Here is an 18,236-nt window from a genome sequence, read left to right on the forward strand (position 1 = left end):
CAACAACTGACCACAAAATATTAGAAAAGCTCAATAGTGGGCTTGATAAAAGCCCGGCTCAATAAGCAGGATCGATAAGGTGCAATCAAAATTGACAAGCTCCATCCCCAATTATGAGGTATAAGCCAAACAAATGTATATTTGACGATGCACTCCTTACCCCTTTGCTTGTCTTTGGAGATTTCATTCTCTGGCACTGGTGTGCTGGTAACGGGCAAGTCTCCCTCCTCCTCCTCGGAACGTTCTTGGTCATCTTCATTGTCTCCCTCTTCTTCCTGATCTTTGTAGTTATCCTCCTCCTCCTCATCGTCGTCATCTTCTGTGGAATCTTCTTTCTGTGCAATGAAAAGATCCATTTCATCCACAATGAAGCGTTACAGCAAATGCTGTCCCACATAAACGTACGTACATAAACACACAGTGCTAGTTCACAGCTGTTGACCCTAGAGGCAAAAAACCTACGATGCTACATCTGCAGGAGCCACCTACACTACATAGCTATACACAACCTGCTTTACCTGTTCGTCAGCCTCTTTGGTGTTTCTGAACTCTGTCCTTTCCTTGTCCCTGTCCTCTAGCTCAACAGGTGAATCCACGTCAACTTCGTCAATGTCGGTGTGGGGTAACTCCTCGTCAGAGGATCCATCGCAGTTGGCCTGCCCCACAGGCTCAGTGTCGAGCCCGCCCGAGACCATGTCGTCTTTACTGCTTAATGAAACAAAGGCAGTTAATCTTGGCTCGTCCTCATGCGCCAACTCACAGCCTTCGTCCTCTTCATCCAGGCGGCCATCGAGGGTGTGGTCGGAATCCTCTCCTGCGTCGGGCACTTTGACCGTGCCACTGACGAAATCGTACCGTAGCTTTTGGTCCTGGCTGTCAGAATCCTCTGTCTTCTCCTTGTCACTTGCGAGCATTTCATCCTCTGACAAATCTTCATCCCCACAGATAACGGACACTGGAACATGGTCATCTTCTCCCTCTTTGTCATCATTTTCAGGTTCAGAGATATCAGAGTCAGCTTCCTTTTGCTCTTTTTTCTTGTGTAACAGAGAAACGTCAGTGGATGTATGTCCGTGTGCTGGACTTTCTGCCTGGTGGCGAGAGGTTTTAATTTGCGCAGGCTCTTTGTCATCATCATCATCTTCATGCCGACTGTTGTCATCTTCTTCAGATTCTTTACCATCTTTACCATTACTTCCTACCTGGACTTTAATGTTTTCAGCCTCAGGTTCTGGTGACAGTGGTGGGGAGACGACATTGTCATCGTCCCAAGAGTCATCATCCCAAGAGTCATCGGAAACTTGCTGTTCTTCAGACATCTTTTTATCTTCTGCTGAAGCTATCAACACGTCACCTTTGGTGGTGAGGGCACCATCTTCTTGGATTCGGTCATTTGAAGAAGAATCCCACTGGGATTCGGATTCAACCACCTTCTGTTTTGCTGTTGATCCATTTCTAGACTGAAGGACCCGCGGTGAGGAGGAGAACATTGGTGTGTCTAGTTCTGGTTTAGGTGAGACGCTCTTTGAAGGGGAGGCCATTGATGGTGAGGAATCCCATGAGGACTCCATCTTGTCTGGATTCGATTCTGGTGGCACACATTTTGAGTGGGGAGGGGTCACTGGGCCTGGCAGCTCCTCTGATCCTTGACCATCCTGTTCAAACGTGTCCTCGTTTCTGTCATTCTTTTCTGCGGGTGAGACATGGTTGTCATCATCACTTTCATCTAATGATGAGCCCCAAGATGATCTACGCTTCCCTGCTTTAGAAACAACGTCATTTGATCCCTCGTCATCATCTTTAGGCGTTACAGAACCGTCTGAGATGTCCTCCCTCTCTCCCCCGGCTATCATACGGCTTCTCCTGGCAAGTACAGTGGAGCGACCAGAAGCAACGTTTTGATCAACTTCAGCGTCATCATCACTGTCATTCCATATTGTATCACCATGGTCTGGTCCATCACTCCCGGAATCAACACCACGATCATCACCTTCCGGAAGATCATCACCTTCTTTATCAAAATCTCCCTCATGAACCTTTCCGAGGCTGTCATCCTCATCAGAAAACTTTGCTTCTACCCTGATGGCTGACACAATGAAGCCATCCTCTAGGTCTAGTGTCACCGGCAAACCAATACTTGAGGTTCCAGCTGTGGCGACGGTTTCGTTATTCGTACTCTCTGTGCTCTTTGCGTTCTTCTGTGTCTCTACGTTCTCTGCCGTGCCCACAAGAGCAGCGCCGGCTGCTGTGCTGTCAGCCGCGTCAGTAGGTTCATTTTGAACATCGCCACCGCCACCCTCGACGGTTCCAGCATCCCCGGGGGGCTTTTGTAGGTCCGTTCCAGCACTCGTCTCTGGGACCGAGACTGCAGCATTGTCTCTCTCCTCTTCCTCACTGTCTTGCTCTTCATCCTCATCGTCTTCTTCATCTTCTGCCTCATCTTCGTCTTCACTATCTTCATTGTCGTCGTCGTCATCATCTTCTTCGTCATCTTCATCATCTTCTTCTTCTTCGTCTTCATCTTCTTCGTAATCATCATCCTCCTCCTCCTCACCCTCTTCAGAGTCTTCTCCTTCTGAGCTCCCCTCAGGCGAGTCGGACCTCGCTCTGCTAGTTGAAGGCTGCTGTGAGGTGTCATTGTTACCTGCTGGCTCAGTTCCACCGTCTGCTCATTCAGGGGGGCATTGAGGCACAGGAATAGAAGGAAGAGGAAGAAAACATGGTACATGTCACAGACCTTTAAACCTTTTTACCAACATGATAATTTTACCTTTCTGGAGCTCTGGTGAAGGGTGCACGTCACAGGGGGATGTTTGGGAAAGGGAGCAGGGGAGGGAGCTAGTGGGTTGTGAGGAGCTTGGCTGGCTGGTGAAGCCATAGGGTGGGATGGGGTTCTCTGGAGGACTCTGTGCTGGTTCTCGGGCTCAGAGGCCACACCGCTGGAGGATCTGTTGGGTTGTCTGGAAGCTACGGGGAAGGTAGAGGAGGTTACTATGACCAAAACCAGTGGTTCTCAACCTTTTCAGGCCACAACCCCTCATCATATTTTAACTGGGGACCCCCACCCTCACGAGCACTAAGAGTTGAGGCATTACATTTTCTATAACACGGTTGGTTCTATTGTGAAAATAGCTGATCTACATGCTCACAACGCGAGGCCTTGCAAGCGTATAATATTTTACAATTTGGCCAATGTTTAATTTGCCATTTTAGAGGTAGTAAAAGGTCCTTAAAGTGTCCACTTTAGAAATGTGCAGATACCCTCTATACACTTAAACTTTACATTGGTTTGTTTACTGTTGAGTGAGAAAACAATGTTGTACATTAAGTTAATCATCTGGGGACCCTCCCCCCCCAAAAAAAAATAATAATTTGGGGACCCCCCATGGGTTAGGGTTAGGGTTAGGTCCCGACCCACAGGTTGAGAACCACTGACCAAAACAACAGTGGTGGACAGTAACTAAGTACATTTACATTTTTTGAGTTTCTTTTTTACGCAGCCTCACACTGCGGATTCAACCAATATGTCAGAGTCATAGTGTTGGGGCTTTGTCAGAGTACCCATGGACCCCATCATTTTTGCCCATTATGACCTGCTATTTTCAATATTTTTGAGCATTTCTGTTTGGTTATGTTTTTATTCTTTAAAGAAAAATAAAGAAAGAAAGGGTACTTTGTAATTTGTACTTTTGAATACGTGAGTATATGCTTTGTCCACCACGGTCAAAAACCTCAATCTATTAAGGGAGACCAACAAGTGAACACAAGCGACAATTACCAGCATTTTCTCCCTTCTTAGATGCAATCAGTTTCTTCAAGTTCACTTTCTGCGGTTTCTGAAAAGAAGGAAGCAGGAATGTGACAAAAGGATGTGTGGATGATGTCTGAAACAAACCCTTCAGTAATAAATCTTTTTTTGTTTTATTTTTTAAGATATGTAAACCATCACCTCCGTTGTTATATCCAATTCATTGTCGTCTTCTGATGATGGCCAATCATCCCCGGCACTTTTTGAAGCCCTGAACAGGGAGGAGCGATTTGAGCAGGTTAATTGATCGACAGCTGACTGAGTGCACATAACTGTCAAGATACAGTAAATGTATACTCACCGACTAGCTGACTCAGACTGTGAATTGTCCTCCGCATCTGCAACACAGCACAAAGTAATTAGTCAAAACCTCAATTGTAGGACCAAATAATTGCAATTAACAATATCATCACTATAGTGAACATAATATGCTTAAAACTATTTAAATGCCACTAAAAATAGTAGAATCACTTACAGTAACCAGACATTTTGTTAAGATATTTGTATTGCCTCATAGGACATCATTTGTGCACATTTCCATTTTTAGAATATAGTTGTTTATTTTATTTGACATGGGCATCACAATCACGTCTGACAGACCAGATGCATAGCTTAACTACTTGAACGCCAGCATCCGTAATTCCGTAAGGCTTTCGCGGGAAATAGCAGATGGACAAGCTCACAACGCGTCGCTCTAGCCTCGCATAGCCAGACAATATCACTGCGTGGATATTTGTCTGGTTCTTCTCAGTGTAACTTTTTACAAAGGTTACATAAAGATTCAAACAGACGGGGGCGGTTACAAAAAGACTCACACAGACTCTATTGGTTAGACCGACAACCAATCCGAGTAAGGCAAAGGTGATACGCCCACTTTAAATTTGCAAGTTCTTTTCAGAACCCAATGCTCTGAAAAGAAGTCCTATTTGTGTCTTAAATTAGTGTGGAAACAGATACTCTGACTTCAGAATCATCAACTTTAGCATGTTTTACAGATTTACATAAGACCATAGCATGTTTTTACAGATTTACATAAGACCAAAGCATGTTTTCACATATTTACGCGAGACGGATAAGCCTTATATTACCAATGGTTTATAGTTGGTAGCACACAGCGCGCAACCAAGTATCAATAACTCATCAATAACTTTCGATAGATTTTTACACTCATAAAAATACAACTATTAGCTCTAAACCAGCTGTTCCCAACCAGTGGGCCGGGGACCAACGGTGGGCCGTGGGATATTGCAAGTATGGCCACCAAATAATTGTCTGAACACCAAGATAATATAACATTAATAGTATATTGATTGATTGATTGATTGAATACCTTATTAAAAAGATTGTTAACAGCATAGTGCAGTCAATGGTTATGCTAAAAGGATAACACAAAAACCCCATTGTGGTCCACTAAACAATGACTGTAAAAAGAGAATGTATATACACACTCTTTAAAAGCACACAGCCCAACCATTTGACCACATTATGTTAAGAGTAGTTCACCCCCAAAATAACTTATTTTTCCTATCGATTACTCACCCCGTGAGATTGGAGACTTGATGTACTCCCAATGTATGAATGCATGAACAATTGTAAAGCGCTTAAAGTAATTCATTATTGAATTCAAGGATTTAGTTTTTGTCGCATTCCTAAGCCAATAACTTGATGACCGACTGTGGTTCCCTCACAAAGGAGACTCCAGCGTCTCCATAGGGAACTACTGCTGGTCATCAAATTATTGGCTTAGGAATGTGAAAAAAACGAAAAAAATATCCACAAATTCAAGTCTCCATGGGAGTAATCGATAAAAATTAGAAAATAAAGTTATTTTGGGAGTGAACTATCCCTTTAAGTCAGTGGTTCTCAACCTGTGGGTCGGGACCCCCAGGGGGGTCCCCAAATTATTTTGGGGGGTCCCCAGATGATTAACTTAATGTGCAACATTGTTTTCTCACTCAACTGTAAACAATGTATGGAGGGTATATGCACATTTCTAAAGTGATAATTTAAGGACTTTTTAATACCTCTAAAATGACGAATTAAACATTGGTCAAATTGTCAAATATTAGAGGCAGAATTGTGAAAATAGCAGATCTACATGCTCACAACGCCTCGCGTTGCGAGGCGTTGTGAGCATGTAGATCGGCTATTTTCACAATAGAACCGTGTTATACAAAGTGCTCGTCAGGGTGGGGGGTCCCCAGTTAAAATATGATTATTTTGGGGGTCACGGCCTGAAAAGGTTGAGAACCACTGCTTTAAGTGATCAGATGAGTGGGCCACGAACGCTTTTTTCAAAGACTTTCAAGGTGGGTCCTGATCCAGAGAAGGTTGGGAAGTACCGGTGTTGCCAGATGCACGATGTACGATCATTTTACCCTCTTTATGATCAATAACTCCAAAAATGCCCAAAGGTACGATAATTTCACAAAAATCACAAAAGTAAATCAGTAAATCTGACTCTAGATCTGTACTTGGAGGCATTAAAAACACTAAAAACATTAAAGTCCAGGGAGTTGTTGGCTTCCACGCAGCATAATGTCAATATCTCTGTCACGTAGGAGTCTCAAACAAGATTATTTCTTACACTATATATTAATTTTTTGGTGAAATTACACATTTTACACATGGGATCTCTTTTTTTTTGGCTGTGTATGATAGTTTTCATTCAAATACGATAATTTTAAGCCGCCGGTACAATAATTCAACATTTCCAATCTGGCAACACTGGGAAGCACTGAGCCACGCACAGTAGTAATACCTCTAACTGCTTGATTTGATCCATGCCCTGGATCCAGTGAAGTGGCAACGCATGAGGGATAAACGACACAGTCAGAGACAATGATGAACATCCCATACCAACCAAGTCTGACACACAACACAACCACAAAGCACTTCTATTGCTAAATTAAAAATATATATATATATGTTATGTTATTTTATCACACAATTGAAATTCTTAAAAAAAAAAAAAAAAAAAAAAATTGCCAATAATGACACAGCGGTCATGTTTTTGAGTGTGTGTAGAAAAGGCTCAAAAGCCAGCCATAGTTCAGCACAATGCTCCTGGAAGGAGCTAAGCTCCAACATCTGGCTTTGTCCGGGCTATGAAGCATGGCCTACATCTGGCCTACATCTTGGCACAAAGCATCTTGTACGACCAGGGTCTGTATTTCTTCTCCCTGGCTTTTAGCGACATCTGGCTTTTAGCGACACCTGATTTCCCTCATTGGTGCCAATGTTTGTCTGTTTTGTAAATATTTCATTGTGTGCTATTGTTTTGTTCTTATTGCATTGTTTGCTCTTTTTAAATTGTACAGCACTTTGGGTTGACTTGTCATGTGAAATGTGCTATATAAATAAAGTTGAGTTGAGAGTTGAGGGTCACATTGGCCAAGCTTCGCGGGACGCTCATAAATAGCACTGCTCACTTCACATTGGGTGTGATCTTTTAATAATGGATTAGTTGTGGGCTCGCCGAAGGCGAGAACACTATGTTATCCTCATTATTTATAGAGTGAGTTCCGCCGCATATTTCCGCCGCAGACAGTAGAAAGGCAGAGCCACTAGCCAATGAGGTGGCATGATTGTATTTGAGTTCCGTCGTAGACAGTATAAAGGCAGGGCCCTTAGCCAATGAGGTGTAATTGAGGTGTGGAAAATCTGGGAGTGGTGTTATGTCGATGGGACAATTGGAGGGAGAATTGTTTTTAAAACATTTTTTTTTTTTACAAGCGAGCCCACACTGTTTCGTAGGAACAGTATCTCTAGTTCAATTAACTGTTGCACCTCTAGAATGGAATTGAAAGGTATTTCCCTACCGTCTTTGTCAGTGGCCGGCCCTCCCAGAGAGAAGGCTGCTTCACCTCCACGCAGGGGGCTCTTGCCGGGGAGCTGATGAGACGGGGACAGCATGATGTTCTTCTTGGTGCCATGCTCTATGATGAGGAGGGAACACCTGAGACAGAAGAGGCACAATATGAACACTAAAATAACCGCCTGAGCGTCCCCGTCCCACGGTAATACGGGCCATGTTCAAATTTGCCTTGGCCAAAAAAAAATAAGTTTAAACAATACCAGTTTAGAACCGGTATCTGATAAAACCCAATTGCAACAGGAAGTTTCTTATTGAATTGAATGATAAAATCGGCCTCAGGTGTAAATGGGTTAAATTTCCATTTGTACACTCTCAGAGTTTCATTTAACACTGAGGGGGCTGTGGCCTAATTGCATATCAAACTGGAGGTCCTTGAACAGGGTTGAGAATCACTACTACCCCCAGCTGATGTCGGTACTCAGGAGTGGTGGATATGTTGCACGATTGTATTTTGGCACACGAGGAGTCAACCCCGTCCCGCGGGGTTGAATTGACGTCTCGGGCCCCGCTGCGGCTTCCCCGCGCCCTTCTTATCCGGTTCTAGGCTGTAGACGGTGATTGAGATGCCTGTGTGTTGGAAGACCTGCTTCAATATCTCACTGACGTCTTTCCACTTCAGCAGATCGAGGCCGCAGCCGATCCGCGGCATCGACACGCTGCTCACGCCGTTCTTCACGCAGTGCGCCCTCATGTCCTCCAGGCTCCGCCGGAGGCTGTCGTGGGTGGGCTTGTCATTGACCCTCTCCTTCGTGATCAGGTAGTAGACAAAGCGTCCGCCTCTCCTCAGCACGGCGCACTGTCCCGGGACCTTCCCCTGTCCCAGCAGCTCGTCCACGCCGCCGAACTTCTTCTTGAAGGGCACGGCGATGCCCTTGCCCATGCGGCAGTCCTCGCTGATGCAGTGGGCCAGAGACTCGTCCTCGGGACAGTTGAACAGATCATCGGTCACGAGGGTCAGGCTCCAGCCGCCACCGTCGCCTCCTTCTGCTGCAGACTTGTTTAGTGTACTTTCCATGACGGCTTTTGATAGGGACGAAACAGTTAGGGAAAACAATGGGACTGAAGAGAGACACCTAACCAAAGTTGTTGTCACTAAGAATGCTGGAGTGGTTGTGAGGCTACCCATGGAGTAATGTTTACTTATATGGGCAAGAATGACAGAGCTCCATTTTTGGGCGTGACTGACATCACAGTGACAGCACGGTGATGATGTGAGCGTCTGCCCGCACAGAGTGCGAAAAAGCAGTGATGCCAAGCGAGCTTCCACAAACATTCATAGCCTACAAGAGAAACAACCAGCAAGCCTTCACCACCTTACAAGAGGAACCATAAGAGCAGAGCACTGAAAGACCAACCCATAGAACTCTGGTGGTGCATGGATACATGGTCCGACACTACAGTCAGATATGGTCCATTTTATATTGTGACATTATAAACAATGTTAGTAAGATTATAAAAAACAAAAGTTCCATCATTAATTTCTGAGCATGTATTCCAAACCGGTTGTTTGAATGTGAAGAAGGACTTACTATTCTCACTGGATGGAAGGGGGTTCCAGGGGATCCCCAATAAATGTGTTAAACATCATAATCAGTTTAACTGCTTAACCCTATTTTTTGCTTTTGCAGTTCAAAAATAACAGATAAATACATGTGAGTTTGGGGGTCCTTGAAATTACACTGGCATATAGCAAAACCCAAACAAAACAGCACATTTTCGTACCCATGAGCGTTCATTTTTTGGGGCCAGAGCTAAACGTGAGACAAGTGTGTGTGTGTGTGTGTGTGTGAGTGAGTTGAGTTAGAAGCCGGCAGTGGTGTTAAAAGCACTCAAATGTTTTACTTAAGTCAAGGGTCTTCAACAGGGGGTCCTGGACCCCTAGGGGGTCCTCAAGAGTCACTACAGGGGTTCCTCCAAATCTTTGTGTGATAGAAACCATTTGATATAAACCACTTGAACCCTAGCGTCCATATTCTGAGAACTTTAGCCAAAAATAGCAGATCTACAAGCTCACAACGCCTTGCGCTGCGAGGTGTTGTGAGCATGTAGATCGGTTATTTTCGGCAGAGGTTTTGTAGAGGGGAAAAAGAGCAGATCACGTACAGAGTGAAAGGTCAACTTTATTAAGTATTGACGGTTCAAGTGGTTAAATATAAGACAATATGATATGAATCCAAAATACAATGATGATTGTGCTGTCAAATGAATGAACTATATGGAAACTATATGGAATCTCTGAAAATGTTGTGGGGCCCCTGCTTCATCTCTCTCCTAACTTATGGGTCCTTGGCCAGAAAACATATCAGTCTTACAAGTCCAGAATCCAAAATGTATTTGCATAAAAAGTCAAAGTGAAAGAGCTTACGCATGGTGCTGGTTCCTCACTGCGTGGCTGTCTGCGGTGCAGCTGCTGGCGTCCTGCAGCGTGATGTCTGCGTCAAACTGCAGCAGCAGTCGCACCATGCACGTGTGTCCGTTCCCAGCAGCCAGCATCAACGGCGTCCTTTGGGTAGAGTGACAATGACAGGAGTTTTTACACGGTGTCAGTGCCCAGGTATTTCGGCAAGAATGAGCGGCGTTATACATCTTTTGCCAGGAGCCGTCACGATCATGAAATATTCATTGGCGATTCATTGTTGTAAATATGTGTACATAGGAACATATTAATTACATTTGTTGATTTCTGTTTGCCTTTCACGCAGAAAATGCACGGGCAGATTATGACAAAATAACTGAAATATACAAAGAAATGACCGGCACCATTGAACAAGATCAATAATGTACCATGGACAAAACAGGCCATACAGTATTAAATTATTTTAGACTTTCAAAAATAGGCAATCTACAATTCAACGAATTACGATGCTTTTAAATCAGCCATTTCCACTATTCTTTACTTCATGCAGATAAATGGAAATGATTCTGAAGATAATGCAAAACAATTGTGATTTATGTCAAATAAAATGTGATCAGGCTATTATGTAATAACGGTGACAGGCCTGTGTGTTACAAATCGTCTGTCGGTTGAAAACCTCATACGTCCAAATCTGTTACTTTTTGGGATTCAAATAAAAAAATTGAGATCCCTTTTGTGCGACACTGTAGCATGACCAAGAATGGCGTTAATGTACGAGAAAATCACACGTGCTATTTATGAGTCATTTATCAATAGTTAAAGCATTCCCAGGCCCCTCCACCTTAGCCCCACCCCCCTATTGTGACACCCCTGGTTGTAGTACTAGTGACCTTTGATCCTGGTCCTTAACGTTGACGTCGGCACCGTCCTTCAGGAGAAACTCGGCCATCTCCACGTGACTCTTACGAACCGCCGTGGTCAGCGGGCTGGCACCCTCCTGGAAGCACAACATCACACGGATTAAAGAGGTGGTGCCATAATTTTGTACTTTTTCTGTTTTTCATGTGTCTAGGAGGTTGAAAGTACTTCATTAGACCCCCTGGTGTGGTTTTTATGAGCAATTATGTACTCTCTTGGTATTTGTTTGTTTTCTCTTGGAGGCTGCCACCTTGCGGTCAAAAGTGTCAGTTAAAAAAACACACATACTTATTACATCACAGAATCAACTCCTCCCCTAATTACCATTCACCCAACACTGTGGGGTGTGGCTAACTTCAGCTGGGTCATCACCCACCATGACATCCATGCATACTTGATGAACTGGGGGTGTGGCCACATAAAAACCCAATTTTAACTCTTTCTGTATACTTTTTTGGAAAATATCTTCCTCCTAGTATAATCATAATACCTGATAATCATGTTTTAGAGGGGGGGGGGGGGATCATGGCACCACCTCTTTAAAGAAAAAACTAATCTCACCACTAAAATGTTTTGTTAGGCCCGATCTGTGATTTGTGAAACAATGTGAAAGGAGCCCCCAACACACTAGCTTTGATGAAATATCCGAGGGCAAGTGATATACTTTGGTTAAAATAAGTGTCAAATAGCTCTATATTCTGATAGCACTCATTCTTATAGTGTTTGTTCAGTAAGTCTCCATGTCTCTCCAGCTCTTTATTAAACAAAAGAAATGCATTTTCAGACCGGAATACCAATTCCCAAAAATACCCTAGCTTTAGGGTTCATGGAAGATGCTTCTGTGTTATGTATTCTATTGCTAGCTTGACCGATTCCAATACTCACATAAAGTCAGAGATCAACATTGGATCCATCCATTTTTTATTGAATGCTTAAACTACTGAAAAATAGTAGATCTACAAGCTCACAGCGCGGCACCGAGTGCCGCGCTGCGAGCTTGTACGGTAGATCAGCTATTTTTGAAAAAGTTGTGAAAATGTGTGCAAATCTTTGAATATATACCTGTATGTATAACGTTTGTAACTCAAATGCTTCTGGGTGGGGGGGTCCCTGGAACTAGATATTTTGAGATGGGGGGTCCGTGGCCAAATAAATATCAGTTTGGGGGTCCTTGACATGAAAACATTTGAGAACCACTGACATAGTAGTCTCTCAAGAACAGACTAACTGAGCTCCTGGTGAAGTGAAAAGGACCTTTTCTTTGACGATGGCTGGCCAGATTGCTGACATAGAAACATAGGTTTTTCAAAAAACCTTAGAAGGATTCAAAAGACACTTATAGAATCGGGTCAAAATTCAAATTCTCACAATTTTTCAAAAATAGCAGATCTACAAGTATATCTGTATATAGTATTGTATATCTGCTGTTTTTCAATAGTTAAAGCACAAAATAATGATACACAATAATGTGTACCCGTTCAAAATGGGTTTAAACATTGTTCTCTTGGACATGGAAAAGTGTGAGAACCACTGGTGCTAGTCACCTTGTTCTGGGTGTCTATGCCAGCCCTGTGCTCCAGCAGCAGTGCAGCGGAGGAGATGGAAGGGACGGCTGCAGCCATGTGCAGGGCCGTGTCCCCGTTGGCGTCCGCCAGGTTGGGGTCCGCGTGGTTCTCCAGCAGAATGCTCACGCAGCGCTCATGCTGGCACTGCACCGCCTGCCACGGTGGACAAGAAAAGAAAAAAACACTTTACCACTTGAACCCCCAGCATTCCTATTCTGGGAGGAGCAGGCGTTGACACTAATGCTGCGTTCAGATGGGCTCAGGCAAGCGGTAGACGGCAAACGGCACCACCTGCTGGACGGTACGGCAAGGTAGAACAAAATATGCCCGACGGAACGGTATGGCAACATTAATTAATTATTTAAAGCGCTCGCGCAAAATGAAAACGCGCGCTGCGGTGGTTGAGGTGGCTCCATGCTGCTCTCTCTGCTACTGCTGGCTGATGTGTGTTCTGTGTATGTTGGCGCTCTGCTCGAATTTGTCCCGTGAGATGGAGCTACGTAACATCCGGTTCCAGATTCCGTCCTGTACCACGGTAAAAAGATGAATTAATTTAACTTTGAACAGAACGTCTGCCGTTTACCGTCACCGGTTTCGACTGCCGGACTACTGTACCGTTTGCCGTTCTACTCCCGTCCACTAAAATGACTTCCGGTTTGCCGTCTACCGCTTGCCTGAGCCCATCTGAACGCAGCATAAGGCTTGCCCGCCTTCCCCGGGCAGGTAAATAAAACTTTCGGGCAGGTAGAGTTTGCTTTCAGGTTGCCCGACCGGGCAAGTGCTAGTTTGAAAGGGGAAGCAACAGCCTATAAACACAGCACGAGATATCTGTCTAAACACCTGAACGTGGCCAAAGCTTCTTGTCTGTGGAATGTAAAATAAAAGCACTGTTTACCTATTATGTGCTGTTTTCACTGCTACACTTAAAAATATAAAATAGGTGTGAAACCATAGTCATAGGATAAAAAATTAGGATAAGAAATGAGGTGTGACATTTTTAAAGTGTTAAATTGGACAATAATTCAAATTTTGTAATGGACGATTTACTTTTCGGGCAAGTGGGCATGACCTTTGGGCAAGTAGAAAATGACCTGTACTTGCCCAGCGGGTACCAGCTCTTATGCCTTAATTTAAGACATGGAGTGGTGGCAAATGCTGTTTGGCTGTTTTGAGTGGCCTCCAGGTCTTAAGTTAAGGCATAAGACCTGGTAAGACAATCAAATAGAGCCCCTAGTGTGAAGTGAAACAAGCTCTTGCAACACACTGAGATGTTACATCAGCCGTTTTAGCTTTTTTATTTTTATTTTGAAGTTCTATGTTCTGGGTTCCAAGATCTCAGGGTTCGTACTACCTTCCTCGCTTCCTGAGCGGGGCCCAAATTGCTTTCTGAGAAACCTCATCTGTAACCGAGGCCATATAGCGCAGAGAAACAAATTCATGGGATCCTGTGAAATACATTAGATGGCAGTGCATGGCATATTGCGGTTCACTTGTCTTGGTTCTCATGGTGGGAAAGATCCATAGGGATTACCTTCATCAAGGCGGATCTGTTTTGACTGTCACATAGGTTAAGCTTGGCTTTGCCTTCAACCAGAAAGTGAACCACCTCCACATGGCCATTGGCACAGGCAATATGAAGAGCTGTCCTGTAACAGAGAAAAGGGGGATGTTTTACATGCAAACCTTCACACACTGAGACGTCTCTGTGCAAAACATGGAACTGGTTAGAAAGGAGCATGTGAGTTATATTTTTTGGTCAAAAGAAAAAGCCTTTTGTTAAAAGGTTATAAGCTTTATATCAGTGCATTTCAACCAGTGGTCCAGGGACCACCAGTCCTTGAAGCGGTTCCAGGTGGTCCCCAGCTAAATGATGGAGTTGGTAACCAAATGGACCATTAACTCTTGAGAGTATGGAAGGGTCCATTTGGTTTCATTTTACGCTCTCAAGAGTTAAATTATTGTTAAAAAATCTGCATCTCTTAATTTACCTAAAGTATACACAATTAGAACATGTAAAAGAATTATTATTTTGGTCAACGTTTGCCTGTTCTCTCTCCTACGGTGCCAACATCAATACAGCATGGAATTGTGGACAAAATCCTACCCCAAGATTCCATTTGTAAGACACTGACCACTGACCGTATCCATCACACATACACACTAGCAATCAAAAATATAAACGTGAGCTTGTATATATCTGCTATTCTTCAATAGCTAAGTATACAATAATTAAGGCCCCTCCTCCACCTTGGGCCCTAGTATTAACTCAGTCCCACTTCCCCCCCCCCCCCTGTGACACCCCTGTCACCGTGCCAGGTCCCCCAGCACCACCGTTTCACCATAGTTATTACAGTATTGATCTTAATTAATCTTGTTATTAATGCTGCTAATCATCTTCTGTACAAACACTACCTAGATTACATTGACTCCAATGATATGTGCCCACGGCTTGTCCAACCAGATGCCAGCTTAGCAAAGGTTGCTAAGCTGGAAAAGCTGGCAAGGGTTACTAAGCTGGCACGACGGCTTAGCGAAAGGTCTATGCTTTTGTACTCATACTCAAGTAACATTCTGAGTACAGGCCTTTTACTTGTAACGGAGTGTTTCTATTTGCGGTGGTTGTATTCGGTCTCCCTGCTCTTCTATCGAGACATTTTGATCCTGTGTCGTCTAGGTTTGACTCGACAGGTTGACGAGTGGTATTGCCTACCTGAAGGTCAAAATTGTATTTCTCCCCTGAGCAAGAAAGAAAGCAAGCAAGCAGGCTCTATTAACTCAGTGGTTCAAATTTCAGCACTCGTGACCCGGATTCAAATTTGGGGTCGAACAGGAAAGTCACATAGAACAGCTTAAATTGAAACATAGCATAGCGCAGGCATTCAACGTTTTCAGGTCAAGGTCTCTTTAGCTGAGAGAGAGATGAAGCATGGACCCCACAACATATTGTATAAAATTGTGTTGCAGCTTTCTTAGACAGATTTCTTAGACAGCTTAGACTTGTTTGACAGCACTGTCATCATGTTGGATTAATCAGACATTTAACCACTTGAACCGTCAAATACTTAGTCTGCTCTTCTTTTCCCTCTACAAACTTCTTTGCCAAAAATAGCCAAACTACAAGCTTACAACGCCTCGCAGTGTGAGGCATTGTAAGCTTGTAGATCTGCTATTTTTAGCTAACGTTCCACTCAGAATAGGGATGCTAGGGTTCAAGTGGTTAATGTAAAAAACCATGATCCTATCACACAAAGATTTGGCGGCCCCCTTGTAGTAACTCTGAGGAACCCCTAGGGGTCCCGGACCCCCTGTTGAAGATCTCTGGCATAGCGTGTTTCTTCCAGCACGGCTGCTCACCTGTTCTCCTTGTCTGGCTGGTTGACATCGTTCTTCTTGACCAGCTGCTTGAGCTTGGACACATCGCCCACTGAGGCAGCTTTGTGAAGCTTGCCCAGGTCCTTGTCCTTCAGCTCGTAGCCATGTGCAGAATGCACACTCCCACTGTCTGGTGGGGGGGAGGGGGAGGGGGGCGTTGAAGGGGGAAGGGTTAGAACAGTGTTTCTCAAACTTTTTTCTCCATGGGCACACTTTTCATGTCCCAAGAATCCATGGGCACACCAACATAATACAGGGGTGTAAATATCGTCACTGTCGGGAAGAAACCTTGTAGCTCCAAGTTTCAAATGTGTAAGTTTCTTCGCGAAGTAAAGCCCTGCTTCATCATACAAGGCTGTCGCACAACAGTAGCGAAAACAGCAGATCTACAAGCACACAACGCCTTGCCCCGCGAGGCGTTGTGTGCTTGTAGATCGTCTGTTTTCACTAGTTTAAATCATTTTTAAAATGATAAATACAATACTGGCTTCCAAGCAGTTTCAGGGGCACACTTGACCCTTCTCAGGGACACACCAAAGGTCCCCAGGCACAGTGGTTGAGAAACACAGGGTTGGAACACTGGTTCCCAAACACTGGGTTAGGGCCCATTTGAGGGGTCCCTTCCTTTTTTCTTTTTTTTCCCTACATTTTGTTTTTAATTATTATTATTTCAAAACATTTAAAAGAAAAATGCAATGATTTTATACAATAATATACATTTCATGTGTAAATAAAAGAAAAATCTAAGAAATGCCATAAATTAGAAAACTAATGTTTAAGAAGTCGTGAAAATAGCCGATCTACAAGCAACGCGTTGTGAGCTTGTAGATCGGCTATTTTCACTAGGTTGAGACCCGGGCAAACGTGTAATTTCTCTTTTGGGTCTTGAGCTAAAACGTTTGGGGACCACTGGGTTAGAATAGTTAACTAGAACTCAAATATAAACACTAGGGTTGACAAAAACATTTCAGTTAACACAATAAAAATGTAACCTGGACAAAAAAAAAGAAAAGAATACAGTTAAAAATAATTAAACTGTATAGTGTGTTTGCAAAACTTTACACTGTAAGGCTACTTTAGAGCCTAGGCACCCGGACTGGCCCAGGCCTCTTTGTCAGCATTCCATACATAAGACTAGCAAAATAAAAGACAAAATAGCAGATCTACAAACAGGGGCATCAAAAGGGGAGGAAAGGTGGGACTGAGTTACTAGGGCCCATAGGTGGGGGGGCCTTAATTATTTTATACTTTAGCTATTGAAAAATTGCAGAAATACAATATACGAGCTTGTAGATCTGCTATTTTTGAAAAGTCGTGAAAGTTTGTGCAAATCTTTGAATATAGGTATTTTTAAGCAAACATTTGTAACTCACATTTTGCTTCTGGGGGGTCCCTGGAACTAAATATTTTGAGATGGGGGTCCGTGGCCAAATACATGATTTTGGGGGTCCTTCACATGAAAAGTTTGAGCACTACTGATATAGAAACATAGGTTTTTCAAAAAACCTTTGAAAGGATTTGGATTTGAAATATTCAAAGACCTGCACAAATTTTCACGATTTCTCAAAAATAGCAGATCTACAAGCTCGCAGCGTGGCACTCGGTGCCACACTGTGAGTTTGCATATCTGCTATTTTTCAATGGTTAAAGCACAAAATAATACATAATAATGCGTTTTGCGTTCCCAGTCTCAATGGGTTAAACAGCCTCCCCCTATGAAGAAGATTCATGGGGGGCCCGCTGTGAATCCTTGTACCCAGGGCCCAGAATTTGGTGCGACACCCCTGTCTACAAGCTCACAACATGTTGAATAGAAAAATAAAATGAATAATGAAACATGCAAAAACAACTCTAATAACCTTGATTGAGCGAGGAGGAAGACGAGGAGAACTTGCTCTTCTTGGTGAAGCTGAATATCTTCTTCATGGTCTACGGCGGTGCGGCTGACAGCCTACGCGGCCACATCGCCTTGCCTGGCCCCTGTCACCACCTTCCTTCCACTGGGCTGGAGGAGGATCACCACAGGCATCTCGCTCTAGTCTCTCCCATCTCTAAAAATAAAGACGTTGCAAAGCTGATTAGCCAACTGGGTAACACCCGGCGTTTGAGAGCATGCTGCTTAGACATCAAAATGGGATGTATTGTTATAGGCTGCTGTGATATATTTTTTATACATATTTTTTTTATAAGCGTTCAATAGTTCTATTCTCTGATATCAATTGTTACTATAGGGTGTTTGTTCGGTAACAGTGGATCTCCCTGAGTCCCTTGTCTCTATTTTCAGGTCTGGATACCACTTTCATCCAACCAGGAGAGAGAGAGAGAAATTTATTCTTTATG

At 43.6% G+C, this 18,236-nt stretch overlaps 2 protein-coding genes across 2 annotated transcripts in view; both read right to left on the reverse strand.

The window, feature by feature from the left end:
• The window catches only part of ankrd26 (ankyrin repeat domain containing 26), a 70,818-nt gene that overhangs the window by 49,876 nt on the left and 2,706 nt on the right, over positions 1 to 18,236 (reverse strand). Inside the window, exons 2-13 of the mRNA XM_080737285.1 lie at positions 17,756 to 17,947; positions 15,879 to 16,026; positions 14,056 to 14,170; positions 12,504 to 12,677; positions 10,932 to 11,038; positions 10,051 to 10,188; positions 7,630 to 7,766; positions 4,110 to 4,146; positions 3,950 to 4,019; positions 3,779 to 3,836; positions 2,771 to 2,967; positions 161 to 335 (exon numbers count right to left, since the gene is read on the reverse strand). Coding sequence (XP_080593411.1) covers positions 161 to 335; positions 2,771 to 2,967; positions 3,779 to 3,836; positions 3,950 to 4,019; positions 4,110 to 4,146; positions 7,630 to 7,766; positions 10,051 to 10,188; positions 10,932 to 11,038; positions 12,504 to 12,677; positions 14,056 to 14,170; positions 15,879 to 16,026; positions 17,756 to 17,822 — 1,423 coding nt within the window. The 5' untranslated portion in view covers positions 17,823 to 17,947. The remainder of the gene's footprint in view (positions 1 to 160; positions 336 to 2,770; positions 2,968 to 3,778; positions 3,837 to 3,949; positions 4,020 to 4,109; positions 4,147 to 7,629; positions 7,767 to 10,050; positions 10,189 to 10,931; positions 11,039 to 12,503; positions 12,678 to 14,055; positions 14,171 to 15,878; positions 16,027 to 17,755; positions 17,948 to 18,236) is intronic.
• LOC308293589 (ADP-ribose glycohydrolase OARD1-like) lies at positions 8,152 to 8,700 on the reverse strand (the record flags this gene model as incomplete). Its single annotated transcript, XM_080736177.1, has 1 exon — positions 8,152 to 8,700. The coding sequence occupies one exon, from the start codon at positions 8,698 to 8,700 to the stop codon at positions 8,152 to 8,154; it is 549 nt and encodes a 182-aa protein (XP_080592303.1).

Source organism: Nannobrachium achirus (assembly GCF_963921795.1).
Source record: "Nannobrachium achirus genome assembly, chromosome: 11".
Classification (NCBI taxonomy): domain Eukaryota; kingdom Metazoa; phylum Chordata; class Actinopteri; order Myctophiformes; family Myctophidae; genus Nannobrachium; species Nannobrachium achirus.